The 25,029-nt window shown below is 35.1% G+C and overlaps 1 protein-coding gene across 1 annotated transcript in view; it reads left to right on the top strand.

Annotated features, from left to right (window-relative positions):
* The window catches only part of DNAH8 (dynein axonemal heavy chain 8), a gene marked incomplete at its 3' end in the record, with an annotated part of 121,592 nt that overhangs the window by 93,767 nt on the left and 2,796 nt on the right, over positions 1-25,029 (top strand). Inside the window, exons 70-85 of the mRNA XM_084261088.1 lie at positions 392-574; positions 949-1,054; positions 1,856-2,108; positions 2,206-2,396; positions 5,932-6,053; positions 6,261-6,379; positions 7,570-7,772; positions 8,670-8,743; positions 11,832-11,984; positions 14,183-14,338; positions 16,321-16,437; positions 17,150-17,251; positions 17,623-17,783; positions 22,300-22,456; positions 22,987-23,139; positions 23,241-23,430. Of these exons, the coding sequence (XP_084117214.1) occupies positions 392-574; positions 949-1,054; positions 1,856-2,108; positions 2,206-2,396; positions 5,932-6,053; positions 6,261-6,379; positions 7,570-7,772; positions 8,670-8,743; positions 11,832-11,984; positions 14,183-14,338; positions 16,321-16,437; positions 17,150-17,251; positions 17,623-17,783; positions 22,300-22,456; positions 22,987-23,139; positions 23,241-23,430 (2,440 nt within the window). The remainder of the gene's footprint in view (positions 1-391; positions 575-948; positions 1,055-1,855; positions 2,109-2,205; positions 2,397-5,931; positions 6,054-6,260; positions 6,380-7,569; positions 7,773-8,669; positions 8,744-11,831; positions 11,985-14,182; positions 14,339-16,320; positions 16,438-17,149; positions 17,252-17,622; positions 17,784-22,299; positions 22,457-22,986; positions 23,140-23,240; positions 23,431-25,029) is intronic.

Consider the following 25,029-nt stretch of genomic DNA (forward strand, 5'->3'; position numbering starts at 1 on the left):
TTCCAATAATTTATGTCCCATAGTTAGATTAAATACTTTTTTTTTCTTTCCTGAACACAAGAGAACAATGATTTCTGCAAAGGTCAGTAGTTTCTACTGTCTTCATCTGAGGTGTAATTAGAAGCACAAAACCTAAACCAAATGGTTCTGAAGCCATCAGTTAGAACCCACAGTAGAGAAAATCCCTTTATTTACCTGGAGGGGAATACTACTTCTATAATGTACCCTAACTGCTACCTTTTGTCATTGATTGTTTTTTCATGACAGATATTAATTGTGAAAGAAATAGCCTCCCTTTGACATGTCAAATAATGTAATTTTTTTTCTTGTCAATAATATTGAGTCAAAACTAATTTTCCTCTGTTTAATACTGTTCTAATTCACTCCACAGGTGAAAGTTGGTGATAAGGAAGTAGATGTTATGAGTTCATTCAGACTGTATATTACTACAAAGCTACCCAATCCTGCTTTCACACCTGAAATTAATGCAAAAACATCAATTATTGATTTTACTGTTACAATGAAAGGACTTGAGAATCAGTTACTAAGAAGAGTAATTCTTACAGAAAAACAGGTGAACTAACAATACAAACCATAGTGATGCTGGTTTTCATATTTAACAGTCTTTAGTATTGTAAAGAAAAAGGAATGTTCAAATGGATAAAAGACATCAGCCATTCTATAAAGTTATATTCAGATTCTATACAGAAATTTCCAGATAATAAAAATACATATGGAAGATCTTCTATGTATGGCTGTCAGTATGACACAAACAACTCAGCACAAGCATTTGGCATTGATAAAATACTTCAGAAGATACTGAATAAACACTGCTTTAAAAAATGTTATAAAATGTTTTAGATACTTGAAAAATCAGTAACTGAATTTTAAGAATGACTCATAGTTACGATCTATAAAGTATATAATTTTCTTGGGTTTTAATAATAGGAACTAGAGGCAGAACGTGTTAAACTCATGGAAGAGGTAACCTTTAATAAGAGGAAGATGAAAGAACTGGAAGACAATCTTCTGTACAAGCTAAGTGCAACCAGAGGTGCGGTATCAAAGTGTAAAAGAAGCAGCTTAAACTCATTCACATTAGAACCTTTACATACAGAAATTGATTTATCCACCCAAGATAAAAGAAGAAGATGTCTAATTGTAGAAATTTGAAGTATGGTCAAGGGATTCAGTAATGCAGCGTGCCACTATATATAAACACTAGACACTAAGTATTCTGAATAAGTTTTGTGAAACAAATCAATTTCTTCAGAGTTTTCTGCCCTTAAAATGAGATAAGGTGTCTGGCCATGTACAAATCCTTAAACCATTAAAAACGCAGAATATAATGTGCTAAATGGTGTTGAAAGTGTTTTGCAATATATTAGGAGCCTGTACGTGTTCAGGTACTATCTCTTTGATGGAAAAGCGAGTCCATCAGTAAGTGTTTGAGATGCATGAATGCTCTTGCGTGATCACTGCCTTTCAGACCCTAACTCTTTTTGACTTTGAGCATACCAATCAACGGACTTCAAAATAATTCAAGTACCGTGTATGAATCTATATGTGATGTGCATAAGAAAGCTGACTTCTGTAGTACATTCTGCGAAGCTGTTGGTATATATACATTCATGTTGACACAGGTTGAATGTGTTTATTGAGCATGTTAAATATAAAAACACTTTTTATTGTTACATATCCTGTTTAGTCTCCATTTTAAAAGCTTTCTGCAATTCAGTGAATTGCTTCTATTTGTTATAAACAATTCCTGTAGTTTGGCCTTTCAATTTTTACTTTTATGAAGTGAAAAAATTGTTATAAAAATGTCCTAAACATCCAATATTTGACTTTTTAGGCTCACTAGTAGATGATGAATCCTTGATTGGTGTTCTGCAAACAACTAAGCAAACAGCAGCTGAAGTAGCTGAAAAGTTGTCTGTGGCAGCAGAAACTGAAGTGAAGATTAACACTGCTCAGGAGGAATATCGACCTGCTGCTACACGTGGGAGCATTCTTTATTTTCTTATTACAGAAATGAGCATGGTCAATAATATGTATCAAACTTCACTGGCTCAGTTCTTGAAGTTATTTGATCAATCCATGACCAAGTAAGAAGACAAATATTTTTTCTATTCATATGTTTGTCTTTCCAATGCATTTGCTGTTATTAATATGCTTTCTTTGTGCTTTGTCTTCATGATTCAGATCAAAGAAGTCTCCTGTACCTCAGAAAAGAATTTCAAATATTATCAAATATCTTACCTTTGAAGTTTATTCATATTCTGTTAGAGGCTTCTATGAAAACCACAAATTCCTCTTTACCCTTCTCCTGACATTAAAAATTGATCTTGAGAGAGGACATGTGAAAACCAATGAGTTTCATGCTCTCCTTAGAGGTAAGTTTTTAAAATTCTGCTATATGTAGAGTTAATTTAAACTTCCTAAACTTTTATACCATTTCAAAGCATGGGTTTTGTCTGCATGGTTTATACCATGTAGTTCTCTGGAGCTGTCTTTGTTCCCTGCTGTGTCCCAGTGAAGTTAGATCTGTCACAGTTCTACCTCCACAATTTAGCTGGGCTGTGTTCTATCCTGAGATGAAGATGATAGTTCTACTTCTCTCCATCAATTGGTTTAATAATTTTATATTTTTATATTATATTTGTATGTTTATTTTTGTAAATTTGGTCCCTTTTGCTCCTTTGCTTTGATGGAGCTGAATAAATCTAAGTTGCCAGAACAACTTGGCATAAAGTCCAGAAAGTTCTACAAACAGGTTTTTATCAACTTCAGCGTGAGCTTTCGCTGACTTTTGCCCATCAGCCAAGACTGACTTAAGAACATAATGTATTTCTGTGGCCAGGTCTGACACCTCTGTACTCTGATGAAAAGCGTGGTCAGGATTGCTTATGAGAAAGCCCATATTAACCCTGTGTGAATTTTACAAATTAACTTTGCAAAGGTCTATGTCAAAGTAGTGAAGCTAGATTTAAAGATCATTATCTGCCCTTAATGAATAAAATGGATAGGAAACAAGATTAAATTCACTCTCTGTTTTGCTTTCCAAATTGCTGTAATGGTTTTATCCTTTGAAAGTTATATCCAGCTACCAATTTACCACTGATGTCAGGAAGGGCATGTTTGGAAATGCTTTCAAAATGAGCTGTCTGCTTTACTGAAGTGTTAGACAAGGAATCATATTTCTGGCTTTATCAGCTCATGAATTCTTATTTTGCCAGAGGAAAATACACCTTGGGCATCTGAATCAGAATGTGGTTGCTTACCCCTTCTTAACAGATGAAAATCTAATAAAATACAGGAGTACTTTTAGCAATTTTTGACTAGAACATGTTGTAGTTCCCTGCCTAGCTTTACCCTAGTTGATTAAATAGTAAGAAATTCTGCTGGTGTATAAGATGAATCCAAAGTAGCAATAGATTTTCGATAGTTGTTCACATGATAGTAAATCAGATTTGGAAGGGGACAGATGCCTGGCCAAATTGTCTTGGACTCCGAAGTATCTTCTGCAATGAATGAATTGCTCATTTTTTTTTTCCTTGGATGAACAGTTCTTGGTGTAAATGCCATGTTACCAAACCTCATCAAGGATTTATTTAAAAAATAAATCTCTCTTCCTATTCTTTCCATTACTTTTCCAAGTGATCTTTCATGGCTTATCATCAGCTATATTATCAGGAGATGTCTCAGTAAAATAAGGATTGCTGTTTGAAATGAAAAAGTCTCCAGAAGTCATTATTCAGCTAGTCTCAAGAGCTGATAATCTCTAAATCTCTCCTTCTGCTTAAGTACATAAATTGAATTAAGCTCTATTTACTGTATTCCATTAAAGCCACATACTAGGTCCTTCTTGAATATTGTAATTTTATAGCTTGGAGGTAACCATAAGTCAGCAAAACAGAGAAAGCAGGCCCCCTGATTATAAGAAAATAGCCTCCCATGATGATATAGAATTTTTATTAAAACTGTAGAAACAAAAAAGTACAAAAGAAATGAGAAAATCTAAGGCGTTCATTGTCAGTTTTATAGGTGTCTTGGTGCTTAGGTAGGCTGTTGGAAGTAGGAAGGAAGGAGAAAGGAAGTGGAGGACTGGCACAAGAATGTGAACTTGTCTACTAGAAAATGCATTTTACTAAGAGGCTCCATAAATATCAGAGAGTATATTACAGAGGCGTTTCAAAACATCTTTGGATTTGTTGACTTAAAAGCCAGAAATATTGCAAAGTATGCTATTTTGTGGACAATAAATGATTACATCTTAAAATTAAGAAAAGTCTTTTTGGCTAAAGTGGTTGTCATTCTCTCATACAATTCAGTAACTTGCAAAAAATATTCCCATGATCCTATTGTATTAAATTTGCAAATGATGTGATTCTGGAGTAGGGTACCATATCATCACAATAATAATAATGACATACTACAGATTTGTATAAACACTTTCTGTTATCCTCTCTTTGATTTCCATTATTTCACTTTGCAGAGATTAAGAGGAAGATCTGGGGCTCATACATAGTTAGTTAACTGTCCCAGATAGTTATTTCAAACTAGGTGTGCTAATACCAAAGATATAAGAGAATGGTTGAAGGAAACTTCAACAGGAAATGTGGGAAAATCAGTATTTGCACTTCAGATTTCATGAAGTAGCCCTTTCTGGTTACTGGAGGTTACTGAAGCTTGTCATCCCTGAGGCAAAGGGAAGGAGAACAAAAAAAAGTGCAACAGTAGGAAAACTTCGTAACAAAAGTACATGAAGTAGCTTCACATATTTGCATGACAGAAATAATTCAGATTTGCATGTAAGAACTTCAAAAAGTTAATCTGTTTAAAATTGGATTGCAGTCTTATCCCAGAGATGTTCCTTTGTATTTCTTCTTCAATTGCATATCAGAGGATGTGAAACACATGTATAATCTACTGGCTATTTGGGCTTATACATGCTATTTAAAATTATTTGTGCTTGTTAAGCTGGTTTGATGAGGCTAGGCTTGATTGGTTGTTAGGCTAGGATTGATTGATTCTATCAGTCCAGAGTTCCTTTCTTGCTGTGTTTGGGGTTTTTTTCAAGTGATCCCAGATTACTTTGCTAACATGTAACATTCTTTAGGTATTACAACTGTACATTTCATCAGAGAAGAGGTAGAAGTTTGCAGTTGAGAAAAATAAGACTTCCTTTTCAATTTATTTTCTTTTTAGAAATAGTGGGATAAAATATAGACTAGCTAATGGAAGGTCTTCAGAGGAATATTTTTATCTTTCAGATAAATACAAAATTACTGTATTATCAGTACAGATGAAAAGGAAATTAGATTATTAAAGAATTTCCCATACTTCCGATATAATCAGTATCATTGTATAAACTTAAAACAACAAACTATAAGGAGCACATGATCTAAGATGAGGGGCTGAGAGAACTGGACGTGTCCAGCTTTGTGAACAGATTAGGGAAGACCCAATAGTAGCTTTCCAACACATATGAGAAGGCCACCAAGATGAACCTAGCTCTTCAGTGGTACACAGTAGGAAGATGAGAGGCAACAGAAATAAATTGTGGGAAGGGTGGGAAGAAAGGTTCAGAGTGGATATAAGGATATTTTCTTTCGTTATGAGGACGGACAAACACTACAACACATTGTCTAGAAAGCTTGGACAGTCTCTGTCCTTCTGGATTTTCAAGACCAAATTGAATAAAGACCTGTTTTTATCTCTGCTTTGAATAGGCTGGACTAGAGACCTCCTGAGGTTCCTGAGGTTGGTTCCAGGCTAAATTATCCTATGATCATATAAAATAGATGCTAATTACATAAGAGTGCAACTAGTACCCTCGTGAACAACTATGGGCCAGAAAACATACAGTCAAATATATCTTTACCCTGGGGGTGTCATGTATGTTTCATTAGAATGTTTTATCTACAGGAGGTGCTGCATTGGATCTACAGGCTTGCCCACCTAAACCTTTCCGCTGGATTCTTGACATGATGTGGCTAAACCTAGTGGAACTGAGCAAAATTCCACAGTTTGCAGAGATTTTGAATCAGGTGATATCTACTAATTATTATTATTATTTATTACTAATTATTATTATTATTTATTACTAATTATTATTATTAGTGTATGTCTTAAATGCTAGAAACTCTTAATGTTACTTCTCATATATTAGCAGACTTTCATTAAAATATATATTTACAAAGGGATTTTGCTATAGCTGAAATATGTTTTTATGTGCATTAATGTAATACATTTAGATAGCTCATAATGAAAAGGGGTGGAAAAGTTGGTTTGATACAAATGCTCCGGAGGAAGAAGTTATACCTGATGGATATAATGATTCACTTGATATCTTCCGCAAGCTTTTACTCATCAGGTGAGCGTCTTCAGAAAACTGGGAAATGATTGCATCATGTGTGTCTGTCTATCAGTATGCTATTATCATAACAGTGGCATTTTATTAATTTCTGAATGACTTTAAATATTATTAATTCATTGACTTTGGAGCTACCCACTGAATAGTCTAAAAAAGTTATTTCTAGAAAATACATTGTTATAGATTTGCTTTTATGTCATATGGAAATGGAACCACATTGCAGCTTTGTCCAAAAAGCCACTGAACATATAGACTATTACAGCTAGTTTTCAGGTCTTTTTTTCATTCCTTTCAAAATGAACTATTTTAAATAACTTCAAATTAAAAAAAATGTATTTGTGAAAGTGCAAAACAGGTACAAAATCCACTTGTAAAAAGTGTGTTATAAATTATTTTATTGCATCAGCTAAGGTCTCTGCGGCAGGACTTGGGTTTTCAGCTGCCTTATGCATGAGATCATATCTTCTTAGGTTCATTGTATACTTTCCAAGTGCTGCAACAAATAAACGAGAGACAACAACATTAATCATTAGACTATGATTTGTATTTGGAGCAGATTCAACCTGTGCAGTAAAAATATGCCAGAATCAAACGTAAAAAGTACCATATTGTTTTGTACCATATTTTTTTATACCATACACGCTGAAGGGGGTGAGGGGAGTATCTAAGTCTTAAGCCTTTAAATAATAAGAATAATTGAAGTTTTACAATGTCGTATATTTTATCCAAAAGTAGTTGTTCAGGTTTTTTTCCCCCATGGGAAAAATAGACTCATCCCCAACACAAATGCAATACAGTGGAAAAGACCTGTGTCTGTACTAACAGACCCAATGAAACATGAGCTGAATTTTCCTAAAGGGCGAAAAGAATCTTCTGTTTATGTCCTCAACTCCTCAGATACAGAAGGTCTGTTTACAATGAACAATGTCCCAACCTGATAACAGTACCCAGAACACAAATTTCAGTGCGAAAAATTTACTTGAGGTGTAATTATAAGCAGCTGAAAAGCACTGTCTATTATTACACCTGTAAAAACAAACCTACAAACATCTATATGTGTGTGTGTATATATATGTGTGTGTATGTATGTTGCATATTATGAAGCAAAAATAGAATTTCTAATTTAAGTACTGTCTTTGCAACAGGAAGAGGCATTAAATTTGTATCTTAGTATATATTTTTATTGCTAGGTCTTGGTGTCCAGATCGAACACTTTCCCAAGCCAGGAAATATATTGCAAATTCCTTGGATGAAAAATATACAGAACCAGTCGTTCTGAATTTAGAAAAAACTTGGGAGGAAAGTGACACACGAACACCTCTCATCTGTTTCTTGTCTATGGGATCTGACCCAACTATTCAGATTGACTCCTTGTCTAGGAAGCTTAAATTAGGTATGAAGTAACTATTGTCATGTGTTAAGATACAAAAGGGTAATGTAAGTAATTTCAGAGATTTTTTTTAAGTACTTCTTAATTTCTATTGCACTATTAATTATTCCTGCATGAAGGACTAAAGTAATACTTTAAATAAAAGCTGTCATGATGAGGAACATTCTGTATGTAGTTGGACAGTAATGTTTTCAGGGTTTTTTAAAATAAATTATCATCCTTTCCAGTGATGATGGGTTTTTTAATTGCTAACTATAAGGCAATATTAGTTTTTTTATTCTGATATGGTGACAATTCTGTTTTCTTTTTTAAATCTTAACCGCAGGTAACATAAAAATCAGTGATCTACTTACAAAATTACTTTGTAACAAAAAATACTCATAAAATGTCCATTTTTTTATATCCTGAATCTTATTTTCCAATATATGGAATTTTTGAAAAAATGTGCAGAGTTGGACATAGATACATATATTCATTATATTAATCACAATAATATGTTCACAAATGCAGTTTTACAATTACACATTGTGCTCATTTACATGCCGCTATTACCTAACTTTGAAAAACAATCTGGGTTCATGTTTCAAATACTGTGGTTTATTTCAGGAAAATTCAGCATAAATTCTCACTGACAATTATATGAATAGTCACAGTCTTTCACTTCTACAAATACTGTAAATATTATGGGTGTATATTTGCATTTCATTTTACAAATTTTAAGTGTTTAGACAATTTATACATAGTGGCATAACATGGAGAAAAGATGCTACTTTCATAAGTATATATTTTTTGTATTAAAATTTACTTAATTGTGCTGTATTTATATAATCTTTTTTGACTGAATTGGAATTCTTTTTCTGAAGAATGCAAGCTAATCACATATTATCAAATATCTTGTAGAATGTAGGACCATCTCTATGGGTCAAGGACAAGAAGTTCATGCACGCAAATTCGTACAGATGTCAATGGAACAGGTGGGGAAAAAATCCTGCAATTTAACTTCACTGTCTGATTTAGCATTATTTTACACCTCTTTTGCATGCAATCTTTAATATTTTGCTTTTTCACCTTACTGTGATGCATACCTCAGGGTAAAAAAGGTCTCTCAATGTCTGAGCCTAAAAACATTGTAGAATATGCATGTACCAATGGAGTATAAATCAATACTTCTGCCAGCAGGAATATTGTGCAGCTTTAGAGAGGTAGCACTTCACCTTCTTATCACATTGCTGTGATCCAATGGTGAAATGACATTGTGTCCTACTTCTGTTCTGCAGGACTTGTGGATTCCACCTCTGTCCTAGAATTATGCTTTCATTTTATTTTTCCCCTCCTCTGTGAGGACCGCTTGGATGTTGCATAGCCCCTACTACATAAAATGGCAAGTGCACACATGGCATAAAGCTGTAGATACAGGAGGATATTCTGGCCCTTAATACTGCCTTACGTTTTCTTCACATCTGTGCTAATGAGAGGACCTCTTGCTCACCAACAATTGCTTTTGGTTCTTTGTTTCTTTTAATCGACACCCTTTGGGCTTTGAGTCCCAGGATATCTAAGAATTTCAAAACAACATTTAGGAATTTTTCTCTTATTGTAGTGTATTTTGTTATGGCAGATAATAAACAGTAAAAATGGAAGTCTAAGCAGCAGCTCCAGAAAGATGGTAGTTGACACCTCAAATAGAATACAAAAGTGATAGTGTAAAGGTAGCACAGTCTGATCATCAGGAGTTGCCTGTAAACTCCAAATGTTGTGAACTACTCTTCTTCAGGTATTGTGAAAGTCTATAATATCTCTACTAATAGAGAGTAGCAGTGTGCAAGAACTACATTGATAAATGAACCATAATTCTCATCTGACCATAACTGAGAGTCCCTGCTAACCAGGACTTATAACACTGCTTGTAGCATTCACCTACGGATACCTGATGCTCATGTTGAGCTTCTTGTCCATCAGCACCCCAAGTCCTTCTGTGCAGGGCTGCTCTCTACACATCATCTCCCAGTCTGTATTGATGACAAGGATTACCCTGACAGGACCCTGCACTTGGCCTTGTTGAACCTCATGAGGTTCACATGGGCCCACTTGTCGAGCTTGTCCAGGTCCTTCTCAATGACATCGCATCCTTCTGGAGTGTCAGCTGCACCACTCAGCTTGGTATCACCTGCAAACTTGCTGAGGGTGTACTCAACCTCATTGTCAATGTCATTGACGAAACTATTAAATAGTACTGGTCCCAGTACAGGCCCTTGAGGGACACCAATTGTCACAGATCTCCATCTGGACGTTAAGCCATTAATCTGACAGACTGAAGTGCTTCAGAGCCTTTCCAGGACTTCCTGTCTTTCATGCAGAAAAAAGAAAATGTCAGGCAGCATCAGTTCAGGGGATTCCAGTTGTATGGACTGCTATCTGTGAGATATCTTTGTTGGAGGAAGAATAATTCTTGCCAGATGCTATTTGTTCATTTGACCGTAGTACAGTCTGCTTCATTTGTGTGTCGCTCTTATGGACAAATGTATTTGTCTTTGGCCTTTACTGTACACTGGGTAGACATTACTGTATGATCCAAGGTAAGTAGCTAATGGCACTTGGGTATGGAAGTTCTCTGTATTGTGTCCCAGTACCATCTCAAGTCCTACCAGATGCCACAACACTGGTACTGGAATATAAGTGTACACCACTCTGGAAGAAAAGGAAAAAAGAAATCTCTTTATTGCAGATGGTGTTTTTATGATGTGAAAATGCACACGTGCATCTCTCTTACTTCTTTGTGTTCGTGTGTCTAGAATGGTCATCATGAACGCACAGTTCATTGGAATGGTGAAAACTGGGGCATCCCTGCCTTTCTTTGCCCTCCATTAAAACCACAAGTAACAATTTCTGAACTAAATGCCTTGGTGGTGTGCACACCAGAGAGAGGGATATGTGAACATCAAGTTTGTAAGAACACAATAGAATTAGTGGCTTAACCACAACACTATGAAGACAAATACCTGTTTGGATTTTTTCCCTACCTCTGACCAAGAGTATAATATGATTAAAACTTCTGTGCTGTTTATAGGTTGATAATTTTAAACAACTGAGCCTGATTTATTTTGAAATGTGACTGATTAAAGATCTTTCTGAAAAAAGTGGTTCCCCATAAAAGAAGGAAAAAAACCCAACCCTTCATCTAATCTTTCATTTTTAATGTCCAGCAGTTCACTATAAATATTTCAATTATATTTTGTCACCAAATGTTATTTATTTCTTTTGAAAAGAACTAAACCAAAATTTCCAAAATGAAATTACAAGCTGTAATGAAATCCACACATCACTGTTTAGATTAAATAATGCCCCATTTTAATATCAGGCTTCTGATTCATCAGGCTTCTAAAGTGATGATACCAAAGATGATTGAATTTAAATTCATAAGCAGAAGTGCAGAGAGATAATAATCAAAGTAGAGCTTTCATGCAATTTGAGAGCTGAATAAAATAAAAATTAGTATGCAGAGGTTGAATTTCATACATATGCATTTATTGCAGCTAAACCAGTTGCAGTTGAAAAGTTTGAATCTTGTTTCTACCTCTTTACACTTTCTTCACATTATATTATTAACAAATAAGTTTTTAAAAAGATGTATTCCTTAGATGTCAGCTGTTATTTTTCCACTCATATTTTTTTGGAACTGATGGCAGAATGTTCTGCTGAGAGGACAGAAATTACTTCTTTCTGCCACTAGGTAGCACTGATACTTTACTTAGAATGTTGGCTGCGGTTATGTTATTGTCCTTGTGAACCATAAGATGTGTAGAAATAAATTTTGAACTAACTTTTCCTATTTTAACTTAAGAAAAATCAAACAATAACACACATTTAGAAACAGATCAGAAGTAAAAACACTAAACCAAAACTAAAAAAACCCCACCCGAAACCAAAAAGCAAACCCAATGAAAAACCCCAAACAAAAAAACCAAACATGCATGACCAAATGTAATTCTGATATAGACAGATTCAGTACTATGGATAACTTGTTCTAAGTTTTAGATGGTAATAGGTGATATTTTTATTTAGGGAGGCTGGGTGTTACTTCAGAATTGTCATCTTGGACTGGATTTTATGGATGAACTATTGGAGACACTTCTTACTGCTGAGATACAGGATAATACCTTTCGAGTTTGGATAACTACTGAACCACATCCTAAATTCCCAATTACATTGCTACAGGTTTGTTCAAGTATTTAATTCAGGTACCTCATGTGATTAAAATTATTCAGGTTAAGTGTGTAAATGGAAATCTAATAAATTGGGGGAGGGGATGCACAAAACCCAAGAAAAATGAATTTACCTTATAACAAACATTACTTTAAACAGGAATGTTACATATCAGTAACCAGAAGGCCTCAAAGGTCTATTATGTATGTGTGAAAGCACACTCATTCTGTACACAGAAACTTTTTTCCCAAGCAGATCCCTTTGTGGACAGGTTAATGCCCACAACTGATCTGAGACCCTTCCAGATTTCCCTACCTGAAATAAAGGATAAAAGGGACAGAACACATGGACAGCAGATGTCAAAAAAACATCATCTACCAAGAAGTAACCTATTTTTCTTCAGGCAAACTATGAATGGTTGTTCTGTAGATCTCTCAAGATGTTTTTCATCAGTACCAGGAAAATTGACTAAACTCTTACAAAGTGCATTTAAGTCACTTATGATGGTTTCTAGTACTCTCACAGCAGGTCATAATGCTAGTTAATACCTCATGTACCCGCTGTGTGTTGACACTTCTGTGGTCACAGAACCCTTTCCGCTTAAAAGCAGTGGGAGTCTCCCTAGGGGGTTTCATTCTCTCTAAAGAAAAACAGATAACGTGCCTGATATCTAGGATGTTAAGTAGGGGAAGGGTTGCTTTCTCAAATGAAACTAGGACAGAGCCTTTGGTAAGAAATGTATGTCATCATGCAAAAAACCCTGCGTATAGAAGGCTAGCTGTGTGGACTTGCATTCTGCTGTATTCTCTTACCAGAAAAATAAAACATCCTGCATCTTCAATAGGTGCATAAATAGTGAGACATATAAGCATACAGTTTGTTAAAAGTGAGAATAGAAAACTGAGATGATTGCTAGATGAATCTTCACTGAATTATCCCAAATGTTTCACATGTGATTTCCCAGTCAGTATTGTCATGTTACCTGTTAAAATATTAACATATTCAGGGATTCTAGAAAATTAATAACTGAAAAACACCAGTCAGCTCTTTCTTATAAGAGAGAATAATTTGAGTGTGTTTACTTTCATCATAAAATGACCAAGATATTGAAATGTGGAAAGACTGATAGGTCCTTGCAGAAGTCTGGGGCTCATCTCTGAAACAGCCTGTCTGGGCTTTGCAGCCCAGAAATGTGTTTGTGAGACTGAAGCTGAAAAGTCATTCCTTAAAACTAATTTAAGTTCTTTACCACAAATATGGAAATAGTAAAACTGCCAGGTGAAGTATATTTTCATCAGTGACTTCATTAAGTGTCTCTCTGAAGCAGAAACAATTCAGAGCCATGCCTGCATATTCAGCTTGTGGACAGCCTGGCACTGATTATCCTTTAGTGCATGCTGCCATGTTATCCAAGCCAGCCAGACAGGTACTTACTGCTGGAGCAGAAAAATATGGCCAGCATTTGAAAATGTCTCAATGAATACAGATTCTAGTAAGGCCAGTCTATGTCTGAAGGAGAGATTCAGGTGCACCCATGAACATTACCCAGTACTGGAGTGCAATAGTCTGTAGGGGTAAGTAGTTACAACTTTCTCCAACATAAAAACCTGCTAGCACTTTTTCAAATCATTTGCATGCATGGGTTGACAATTAAAATTTAGTAGAAACTATTCCCATTAGACAGTTGATATGAAAATAAGGGGCTGTATTCTAAGGGGCAGTTTCCTACTACAAACGTGGATTCCATGGCTGCTGACCAGAGTGCCCAGGAACATTCTCTGGTGAATCTGATTTACTGCTGAGTAGCCACAAAGTAGCCACTGTTAACACAAAGATCTGAGGTGAGATTCTTTGTATTTGCTGTGAAGTCCTGGGACCAGATACACAACAAAGTTCTTGTCATCTACTCTGGATAGTTCTCTTCTGTGATTCAGTCATTGAATTTGGGATAGAAAGCTGTATGATGCCTTCTGAAAAGCATAGCAATTGCTTCCAGGCTGTTGATGCTGAGGCATAGATCCATGGATTATGTGGATCAGTGTCAGTGATGGTTCTGACCAGTAGAAACTGAAAGTCTATATTCAAAATCTTAATGCATATTGCAGAGGGGTTTTTTACATTTTATTTATAACTAATAGTTGTTACATTTTTGTATATTGCTGCCTTTGTTTAGTAAGCAAATCCAATGCATTTATCTTTTCACGTGACAGATTGCTATAAAGTTCACAAATGAACCTCCCCAAGGTGTTCGTGCCAGTTTGAAAAGAACATTTTCTGGAATTAATCAGGATCTGTTAGATGTTAGCAATATGCCCATGTGGAAGCCTTTGCTCTACACTGTAGCTTTCCTGCACTCCACTGTTCAGGTATTTCTTACAAGGCTTGCAAACTGTGATATAATATATGAAGTCCCTGTAACAGATGTTCCAGACAATACACATTCTGATAATTATTGTAGCATCCTGTTTCAGGGGTGAAGTTTTAATTGCTATAATCTGTATTTCCAGGTTCTTTCTTCTCTTAATCATTTTATCAATTTCACACAATTTTCATACTAAAAGCATTTAGAATGAGGATTTTTTTTCTCATCTAATTTTGGCCATCTGAAAGTTAGTTATTCAGTATAAGGGAAAAGATGCGCTCTATAATTTTCTGGATATGTAGTACTCTTTCTGTTGATTTTAAAGTCAATCCATATGCCTAGCTTACAGTAGCTGTCTACCTTCTAGGTGGCTAAAATTAAAGAAAATTATATCATTTAAGCATCCTTGTTTTATCTTATTTTTATCTATGTCAATGCATTTTCTATGTTAATTCTGGTGTGAGCACAATATCTATTTTGTACTTTAAAGATATGCAAATTTTGAGATCACAATATATACCAACATTTTGAGCTCTCTGAATGTGCCTTCTTTTCAGCAAGGATCTCAAAATAGTTCTGAAATGCTATTTAAGACTTAGGCTCTATCAAGCTGCTCATATTTTCAGTGTAGCAAAGATGTTGGAAGAGAAACACCATTTGTTGAGGTCCCAACTAAGATCACAGTATTCTGCATTATTTTCTTTCTTTTACCTTTTTGGTAAGCAGTCAGAAAGTTCTGTGTACTGCCTCAGGATTGCACTGTAATTGTGGAACTAGAAGACCTAAGCTTATTCAATCATCAGTACTTTTAAAAAATATTACAGCTATTCATCTGTTCACAAGATTTATTTATGGATTGCCAATCAGCAAGCGGTATATACAGTGCCCTGCCTTTAAACTGACCAATTCCTAATGTCCTTTGGTGACAAGATTGCTATGATAAATATAGCCTAAGAAATAATTCAGAGAGTTTGGCAGAAAATCATTACACCTTTCTGCAGGGTATTATTGGTTAATGCTGTCTCATCTGCTTATAACTAATACCCGATTTTGAAAAAATAAAAAGTCTCTTTCAGTTCTAGTTCTTCTTAAATATTGTAGCTGAGGTACCTAAATGTTACTTAACTAAATGTCAAAGATGGTCCGTCATTGTTGACCTGGTAATTTAAACTCTAATAAATATGCTATCACTTAATTAATACTAGAATGTCAGTGTTACACTGTCTATTCATTTAATAAATGTCAGCACTATTCAGCTATTTGATTCTTAACTTCTTGGATTAATTTATTCTACATTCCTAAAAAAATCATTGAGTGATGTAACTGAGGTAGCTAAAATAAATTTCTGAGAAATATAGTAGTGTTGGATATTCAAGATGTTTGGCTGCAGATGATATTCCTCTTCCTGCAAGCATTATAATTTTATTTTCAAACATGTATGCAATAATACATTTAAATAATGTAGTTGTGGTAGCCTTTTAGTAAAGTTGTGAGCTTTGAAACATGTATGGAAGCAATACAGTGAAAGAGTAAGACAAAAGGGGCAACCTAGAAGCCTTTGAATAACAGAGCTTAAAAAATGGAAACTAACATTAGTGGATAATATATGTAGGCAAAAAAGAGAAAAAAGAAAATTTGGAATTGCAGAGTCAACTGGACATGTGGAGATTTGGTAATTCTTTAAATTAACTACTTAATATAAAAAATTGATCATCCATGTGGAAATGAGACATTTCAAACCTATGACTGATATGTTGCATATTAAAGGTAGCAATAAATGACTGTGGTGCTTTTTCTCTCATGGTGTAATCTAATACAGCTGTGGTTTACTGATGTGTATAAGGCACACAGTTGATTCCTAGGCTAGCTTTCTTCTTCAGTTCAACTCTTGACTCCATTATTATTGTTATTAAACTTTAATAACAAAATAATCCCAAAATTATATGTTATTTCATAAATATATTTGGTGTCAATTGTCTTCCTAAGGAACGACGCAAGTTTGGACCTTTGGGTTGGAATATTCCCTATGAATTTAACTCAGCAGACTTTACAGCCAGTGTTCAGTTTATACAAAATCATCTTGATGAATGTGACATCAAGAAGGTGAATGCTAAAATTTGCATAGAATATATTTGATAGCTTTATACAGCATCTGTAATTGGTTTTTTTCTTTATGTTACTATTTTCATAGTTTCTTTATTTCTATTCTTTCAGTGGTTCTTCTAATGATTTAGTTTCAGGTCCTCTGTAAGACAGTCAGACTGAAATATTTTGTATGTTGTCATCCATGTAAAAATATGCAATAATTAAGTACCATATCTAAAATATTAGCAGATCTATATGATATCTGCTTTGGAAAGGGAGATAAAATATTTACAGAGTTCAAGAGAGCCAATCAAACTTCTCTATGGCTGTCATTTGGTCTTCTGCTAATTGTCTGGAAATAACATAATAGAACAACCATTCCTTGCAAAGCAGCACTATGTCAATGGAGAAAGATGAGAAACTGGGGGAAGGGGGAGGAGACAAAAAGAAAAAGAGGGGCAGTAGCAGCTGGGAACAATTTCAGGTCACACAAGAAGTAATGAGATATATTTCTAGTAGCAGGATCAAACCCAACTATATTATAAAATTACTGATCTGAGCTCAGAATATCCATTAGAAAGGGGGGGGGGAGGGGGCGTTCCTTGCAAAAATGATCTTTTCAGCTTACGTTTCAGAGCCTTGTGAGCTTAAGATGTTACAAAAAAATCTAGGCTGGATACCTTCTTACATGGTATAACTACAGTCTTTTATTTACTTTACTTGCATCCAGGGGATATCGTGGAACACAGTATGCTACATGATTGGAGAGGTACAATATGGAGGCCGAGTCACAGATGACTTTGATAAGCGTCTTCTTAATTGTTTTGCAAGGGTGAGAGACCTTAAAAATATAGTTACTTGTCATTTTTACTGGCAGCTGCAATACAGAAATCATATGACCTTTTTGCTGAATATGCACCTCTTTGCAAGTTTGTAAGACTCTGTGGAGTAAAAGAAATTTTTAAAATACTGTTCTTTAGCAGTGGTGTTCTTCCCCTTGCTTTCTCAGTAGTGAGGACCAGAAACTACTAGAAAGACGTAGCTCAGAAGATGTAACTTTTAATGATTTAGTTGTGTATTCAAGTAAAATTAAATGTAGTAGCTGAAACAAGAACCTTAATTCTCCAAGACTAAAACTGAGATAAAAAACCCTCTGACAAGCAAAGTAACTGTGGTGGTGTTTTTCCTCTGGATTTTTCACAGGTATGGTTTAATGAAAAGATATTTGATAGCACTTTCTGTTTTCACACTGGGTATAAAATTCCAGTGTGCAAAACCCTGGACCAGTATTTTGAATACATCCAGTCACTCCCTGCCGTGGACAGCCCAAAGGTCTTTGGTCTGCATCCTAACGCTGATATTACGTAAGTAGGTCTCAACATATTGAAAACAAAGACCCTTTCTTTTAGTACTTGGAAACAAATTTCTATGAATGCTTAAGTAAAGTATATTTCATAGGCAATCTAGGATTCATGTGAATTTCACTATTGAAGTGGAACACTTGATGTGTATGTACATGATTATGAATGCAGTATTTTCAGTTACATTGTATGAGCTCTTTTAAAGCAGTTGGAATTCTTATTACTTTTTATGATTTTAGAATTTGGTTTTGAAATTTGAAAGCATTCTAAAGCTTTCATATGAATGCAAGATATAAAGTTCTATACAGTTCAACTAGAAAAAGTTTGTAATGTCTGCCTTCTCCAAAAGTATATTATTTTTTGGTATGAAGTCATTAAATAATTCTCTGGATTATTATTTGGTTTACAGCATGCCTTTCAATGTAACTACAATCTTTTATTGCTATCAGTCCTGCATCCCCATTACTTAAAAGAGGCTTTTCAACCTGACCAAATACTAACTCCATTTAAAATTTTAGCTTTGACTTCACTTTTTAATTCCAAATATTTTGTGTAACAGCTTGGCTTTTATTTCCTTCTAATGTTATATGCCCTGTGAAAGGATATGACTCACCATTGTGTATTTTTTTCACTGCTGTGAATTATTTCATTTTCATTATGTCCACATTGATTGTTTCTTAATGCAACTTTTTGTATTTTAAAACAAAACTAATGTTATTCAAATGCCCAACTGCTGTGGAAACCTAGTATCTTCCAACACCTTTAGACAAAATAATTTCCCACAATTTTTCATTTTCAAATTTGAGAGGCTGGTGCCATATCAAAAGCCCAGTATTCTAAGCATGCTGTGAGAATATTCCACAGTTTTATTGTCAACTCTGCCTAGCTGCTACCATTGTAAATATATACTTCCCAGGAAGAGAATCTAAGAGTAGATTCTGATTCAAGTCATTCTCTGATACTTGCAACACCTCCCTTACAGAACTGATTAAAGAGCCAAGATTTAAAAGAGGACTAAGCAAAGTCCTACAAAGAGACATGCGTTTTATCCAAAATTAGGCTGGGGGGTGCTGGGGGGGCGGGTGGGGGGTGGGCAGTGCAATCTCATGGAGGAAATTTGAGATTAACAGTTTTGGGGATGAGCTTCAGTGACTAGGAACAGCTCTTCCACTCAGTACATCAGTGTATTCCTGCTACTTTAGTCCTTTTTCTGGAGATTTTCTTCATCTTCCTTTAGAGTTTGGGGAAAATGTTCAACAGCTTTATGTTTTTTTCCATGTCTTATCAGAGTCTGTTATAGGCAATTGTGCACATCTACTCTCTATCTGAATTTCATCTTTGACACCAAGACCAAATGGATTAGCATACCATACAAACCCAAACAAAGTTGCATTCCAATTCCCTTAAAATATCCTATCAAGTCACCTCAGAGTATGCCAAAGGCTATCTCTAGAACTGGAAGCTTGAGATAGCCAAGACCTCTCCATGTTCCTTTTACTGAGGACCAGAAAGACCTTGTCCCCCACTAGTTTAAGTGGGACATTTTTCCAGTGCAGCAAAAACTCAATCCATTGGTTCCAGCTGTAAAACTTCACTGAATATCAATATTTTCATCCACTTGGAATTAAAACCTGAAGTCACTGTGACTGATTTTAACTTGCTGTGTAAACCACAGGCTCTCCAAAGGCAACATTACAGGTACCTGATGAGCAGACAAGTACTTTGACAATCTCCTGACAAAACTCTTCCTGCAATTGGTTCAATACTGAAGCCTTAAATCTAACTGAATTTTTGTGAAGTTGCTGCAAACTGTTACTAACCAGCTGAAGACAGAGTAGAATCTCCCATTGTCCCTTAGTGAATGTTAAGTTTTGGATACCACATTGAAGCAGATATTGCTGTTTTCTACAAGCTGAGGTCATGTTTCTGTCAAAATGCATTTGTTCTCAGTTTTAGCTTCCAGTACAGAAAATTCCTGATGGCAGACACGGTAGCTCTCAAACTATGATTGACTGGTGAATCCAAACTTCATAAGAAAAGATCTTTAATGATACTCTCTGGAGCAAATAAAAATCCACAGAAAATTCCTTTTTTTTTTTTTTTGTTTCTTATTACACAATTTACTTTGCAATACTTCAGAGAAAAACAATATAAACAGGTATAAAGTGCTTGGTCTTTCATACTGACTTTTAGTCAAAATTTACACTGTAAATGAGATTTATTTAATGTTGTTTCATCTTCCTTTACAGTTATCTGATACTTCCTTTACTTTCATAGAGAAAAATAGCTCCCTGTAAAGTGCAATTGCTCTGATTGCAGATCAGGCATCTACAATACATAAGCTGAATTATGCTTCTTTGCATTACCTATAAGGGCAACCTAAACAAACAGTTGTTATGTTTGGATGTCTAAATGCGATCAGGGACACCCCATTGTGTAGATCTGATCTCTTTCCCAGGAACACGACACTTCCACAAACCAGTGCAATCTCTTTTCATTATTGTTTACATCTATACTTCAGCATTTAATTTGCAATGTAAATGAAAGGTTTTCCAAAGCCTGGAAGAATTTTGTTTCAGAGTATCTTTTCTATTCCCTGTGTCCCACTGTTACATTACTTAAATTTCTTGGTTTTATTTTCTCCTCACTTCCACACTGGAATATTATTTTTAATTATGTGCAGATTAAGATGCATCTTTTTGTCTTTTCTATTTTCTTTACAGTAAAGTTTGTCTTGTTTAAGCAGTTATAGCTATTCATGTTTGCTTCTTTACACAAGATTCAGATGATCACTTCTCCTCTCCAGAAAAATCCTAGCTTGGATGAAAAAAATGTTACTTTTTTGATTCTGCTCCTTTCAGTTTATTTTTCAAAAACTGTGCTCTGCTTTTCCTTGAAGCTTGCAAATTGTCTTCTTTTTTAAACTGTTTCCATCTTTGTGTAGATTTGAGGAGAGACCATTCATTTTTATAATTCTGTTATATTTCATAATTTATTTGATGTAACATTTATGGCACCTATACTTTCCACATAAAAAGTCTGACAGGAGTATTGGAAGAACAGTAGTTGCGATGTAAAGAGGAAGATTCACATGTCTCATCATTAGTTAGGTCAACAAGACCCAGAGTAAGGGTCTGAACCACCTGTATGTCATCCAGATTAGGAAGCTATGCGTCCAAGAGAAATTTGATTTTGTCCAACTTTTCTGTTCATATGTGTTTTTGAATAAATCTATCATTCTTAAAATGGGGCTATGAGTGGAGAAGAGCTTGAGAGTTTTGCCAGACAAAATCCCCACTAATTCCTTCACTCAGAAGCAGAAATTCTGTAATCTGAGAAGCAAACTGCTAGTAATTCTTCTATTTTCTTGGTTTATAGCCTTTATAAAGTCATTCACAAAGAGTTTGTGTTGACATGCTGCAGCATTTTGCTTCTATAGCCTTACAATGCTATCTTCAAAGCTCAGATGCTTTAACATTTCCCATGTTCTATCCTGTGGCCCAATCCTTAGTTTCATTTCTTAGATAATTATGCATGTTGAAGTAATAGGAGGAGACGGGTGTCACATGAAGGTCAAAAAGTAAAACTGACATCCAAAATTATGTTCTGAGTCAGTACAAATTTATGCTCTGGGTTAGACTCAGTCTGTATGTTCCCCACGTACCTGATTCCGTAAGGTAAAAGTAGACAATGTCAGCGTTGCAGTACCAACAGATACACTGTTATTCTTCCTTACTACCTGTCGTAGCTCCATGCCACTTGGTAGCATTATAACAAAAGTACTCCTATAATTCTGCTTGTGTTGCAGGACTGACATGGACTGCTATCTTTTACCTACAAACGCCACATGAATTTAATTCACTTTTTTGTATTGACTCAGAACATAAATTTACATTAGCACTGGCCATGCTGTACTACGGAATAAAAGGTTTTAATCTCCAATGTTGTAAATCCAGCAGCTTTTATCATCAATCCTGAAATACCTCAAGGCAGAATGAATTTACTATTTAATAAAGGGGTAGCTTGCAGAGTTATGCCTCTACTTTTTCCTTTTTCTGCAATTCACTCCTGAAAAGTACCTAAATGAGGGAAATATTCTTCCTTGCTAAAAATTTGTATTTCTTCTTCCCAGCAAATAGCTGTTTAGAATTTCAGGCATATGCCATTGTCTTCCCTTTCCTTAGAATTCCTAGAAATCATATAAGTTTTTCTGCCACCCCACACTCTCAAAAATTGACCAGCAGCATATGAAACTATTTCTTCGTCTTAGCTCTGAATTAGAAGAACAAGTGTGTAACAAGGCATGTAGAAGGAAGTTCATGTTGTTTACAACCATGGAAAACCCACACGTTGTCCACTCTCAGGGTGTTCAGCTTGGTACAGGATGCAAATTTCTTTTGGGAGTTTTGATTCAACCTGGTGACACAGTACACTTTTTCTCAACTTTCAAGTCCTACAAAGTATCCTTTAAGCTATTAAAAGTCCTATGTAATTTAGAACGTATTTCTTATCTTCTCAGATACCAAAGTAATGCAGTAGCTGATGTTCTGGATACTATTACCAACATTCAACCTAAAGAAAGCAGTGCAGGAGCTGGAGAAACTCGTGAAGCAGTTGTTTATCGTTTAGCTGAAGACATGCTAGAGAAACTTCCTCCAGATTACATACCACATGAGGTAAGCTAGTCTTAGTTGTTTTCTTACTGTTCTCATGTAAGACATTCAAAAAAAAAAACCGCTGAACTGTAAAGAAAGAGCATATAGCTAGTAGCAGATTCAAGCAGGGAACTCACCTCTTTGTCACAATCAGCAAAAAGAGATATGAGGCTTTTTTTCTTTCAAATCAAGGCATCTAACAATTGATCATGGAGATATGTCATGAAGATTATGCTTTGGACCCTCCATTTGTCATGAAGATTAAGCTGCATTGAAAATGGAGAAAAAAAAAATCAGTCTCCACTTTTTTGTGACTGCAGTCTCTTGGGCCTTCTGGGTGAAGTCCTGTTCTAGAAAAATCATAAATAATTGGGTGGACAAAAAGCAAAAATAAAAACTGTGACAGTTTTAAGGCGATACATGTTTGGTGAATAATGTGAAATACAAGTCTACTACTTGTCTGAATGCAAAGTTATGATGTCATATATGACAACAGTATTTCAACATTTCTGATTTAACTAAATTCCTTCTTTTGCACTCCTATATTTTAGGTAAAAGCTCGTTTAGTTAAAATGGGACAACTTAACTCTATGAATATTTTTCTTCGGCAAGAAATTGACCGAATGCAAAAGGTGATCACAGTAGTCCGCAGCAGTCTGCATGATCTTAAACTAGCCATTGAAGGAGCTATTGTTATGAGTGAGGCAAGTAAAGGCTTATTTACTATGTATGGAATACTCTGTTTTAAATTATTAGCCTTGATTGCTTCAGTTCATTAAATGAAATTATAATTTCATTTCTTCAGAATTTGAGAGACGCGCTTGATAATATCTATGATGCTCGAATTCCTCAAGTATGGAAAAGAGTATCTTGGGATTCTTCAACACTTGGCTTCTGGTTTACTGAACTTCTGGAAAGAAATAATCAATTCTCTACTTGGATATTTGAACGAAGACCAAATGTGTTTTGGATGACTGGATTCTTTAATCCACAAGGTAAGGGTACTGAAAGGACTTGAGTAATAATGTATTCAATCATAATTGAATGTTTTTTTACTATGTATCTTATTTAGTATTACACCTAGAAGAAACGTTGTCAGCTCGGTCAGAATATGTCATAGAAGCTAATGTGATAAATGGTTTTAAAAAATAAAAGCTATTAGATTAGATAAACTCATGGGAAACAGTTCCAGTGGAAGTGATAAACATGACTGTTCAAACTTCACCTTTGAGCTGGGAGGTCTCTGAGTTCCAGATTGCCAAAATCTGGAAGAACATAGAAGGGAAAGGATTTATGTGCCATTTTGCCTGTTGCAATATTATTTCACTATGTTTTTGCCTTTGTCTAGTGTCAGAGACAGGATGCTTGTACAGACGGTCTGTTAGTCTGACCCATAAACAGTTTTTATATTGCAAGAAAGAAAACATGTAATTACCAAATAAACGGCTTTATCTTGTTGACATATCGTAGCATGATATGACACAATTTCTAAAGTAAATATACTTAGTTTAAGATATCACATTTAAAGAATGCCACCTTTAAAGAAAATATGCTTTTCCTGGAATTTCAAACTGTTTACCTCACTCCAGACTTTTAAGTTGCAACTATGGAAGAGCTTTAATCTAGAGCAAAATGTTATTTGTATGCTGCACAGTAGCAACTGAAAATTTCTTTAGAGTAAGAACAATTGGTCACGGGAACAACCTCCCCAGGGACATGATAGTATCCCCCTTGCTGGAGGTTTCAATACGCAATTGGATGGTGTGCTAGCTAAACTCATCTACGCTCTGTTTCCCACAAAAGGTTGGACCAGATGACCTTTCAAGGTCCCATCTAACCTGGGCTGTTCTATGATTCTGTGAACCATAATTTACAGCAGTTACTTATCTTTCACAGAGATTTATCAAACTGTAGTTTTCACATTTAATGAACAGTTCATCCAAATTAATCAAAGATATACTGCAATGTACAAGTAAACATTATCTACTGTTATCGGTTATAGCTTGATGTCAGTTTACAGGAAAGAAGAAGAAAACTAAATTCTAACTGTTTTCATGAGTAAAAAAAACCTGTTACTGTATTAGATGCTTATTAGAATCTTATTTAGCCTACATACATGACTGTCCAACAAATTTCTTGTGAGAAACTTTTCCCATGTAACATCTATAAGGTGGAGTGGCTTTTGCTGGATTAACCTCTGAAATCCTTGAATATTTTATGATGTATTTTCAATTTGTGATGCATGTCTTCTTACTGGTCTTTCTATGACCAGGACTGTAGAAAGGAGCAATATCAAAGTCTTTTTTTGAAATCACTCTCAAAAACAGTTGAGGTGCCTTGAGCACTTCCAAATTAACATTAAAGAGTGGTACTGAGATGGTAGTCAAATCGTTGTTCATTTGTATCATAAAGAGCACAGCTGGTAGGCATATTGATCTCTGGTGATTCAAGAGCTTCACTCTCTTCTGTGTAAAAGAAGGTAATGGACCCAATTCTTGACCAAGGAAAATATTTAGCTTAATAGACAACAAACCTGAGACACAGATAGTCTTGAACTTCATCATTGTTTCAACCTCTGTGTTCAAGAAAAGTAG

The sequence above is a fragment of the Gallinula chloropus genome (assembly GCF_964237585.1).
Source record: "Gallinula chloropus genome assembly, chromosome: 3".
NCBI classification, from domain to species: Eukaryota; Metazoa; Chordata; class Aves; order Gruiformes; family Rallidae; genus Gallinula; species Gallinula chloropus.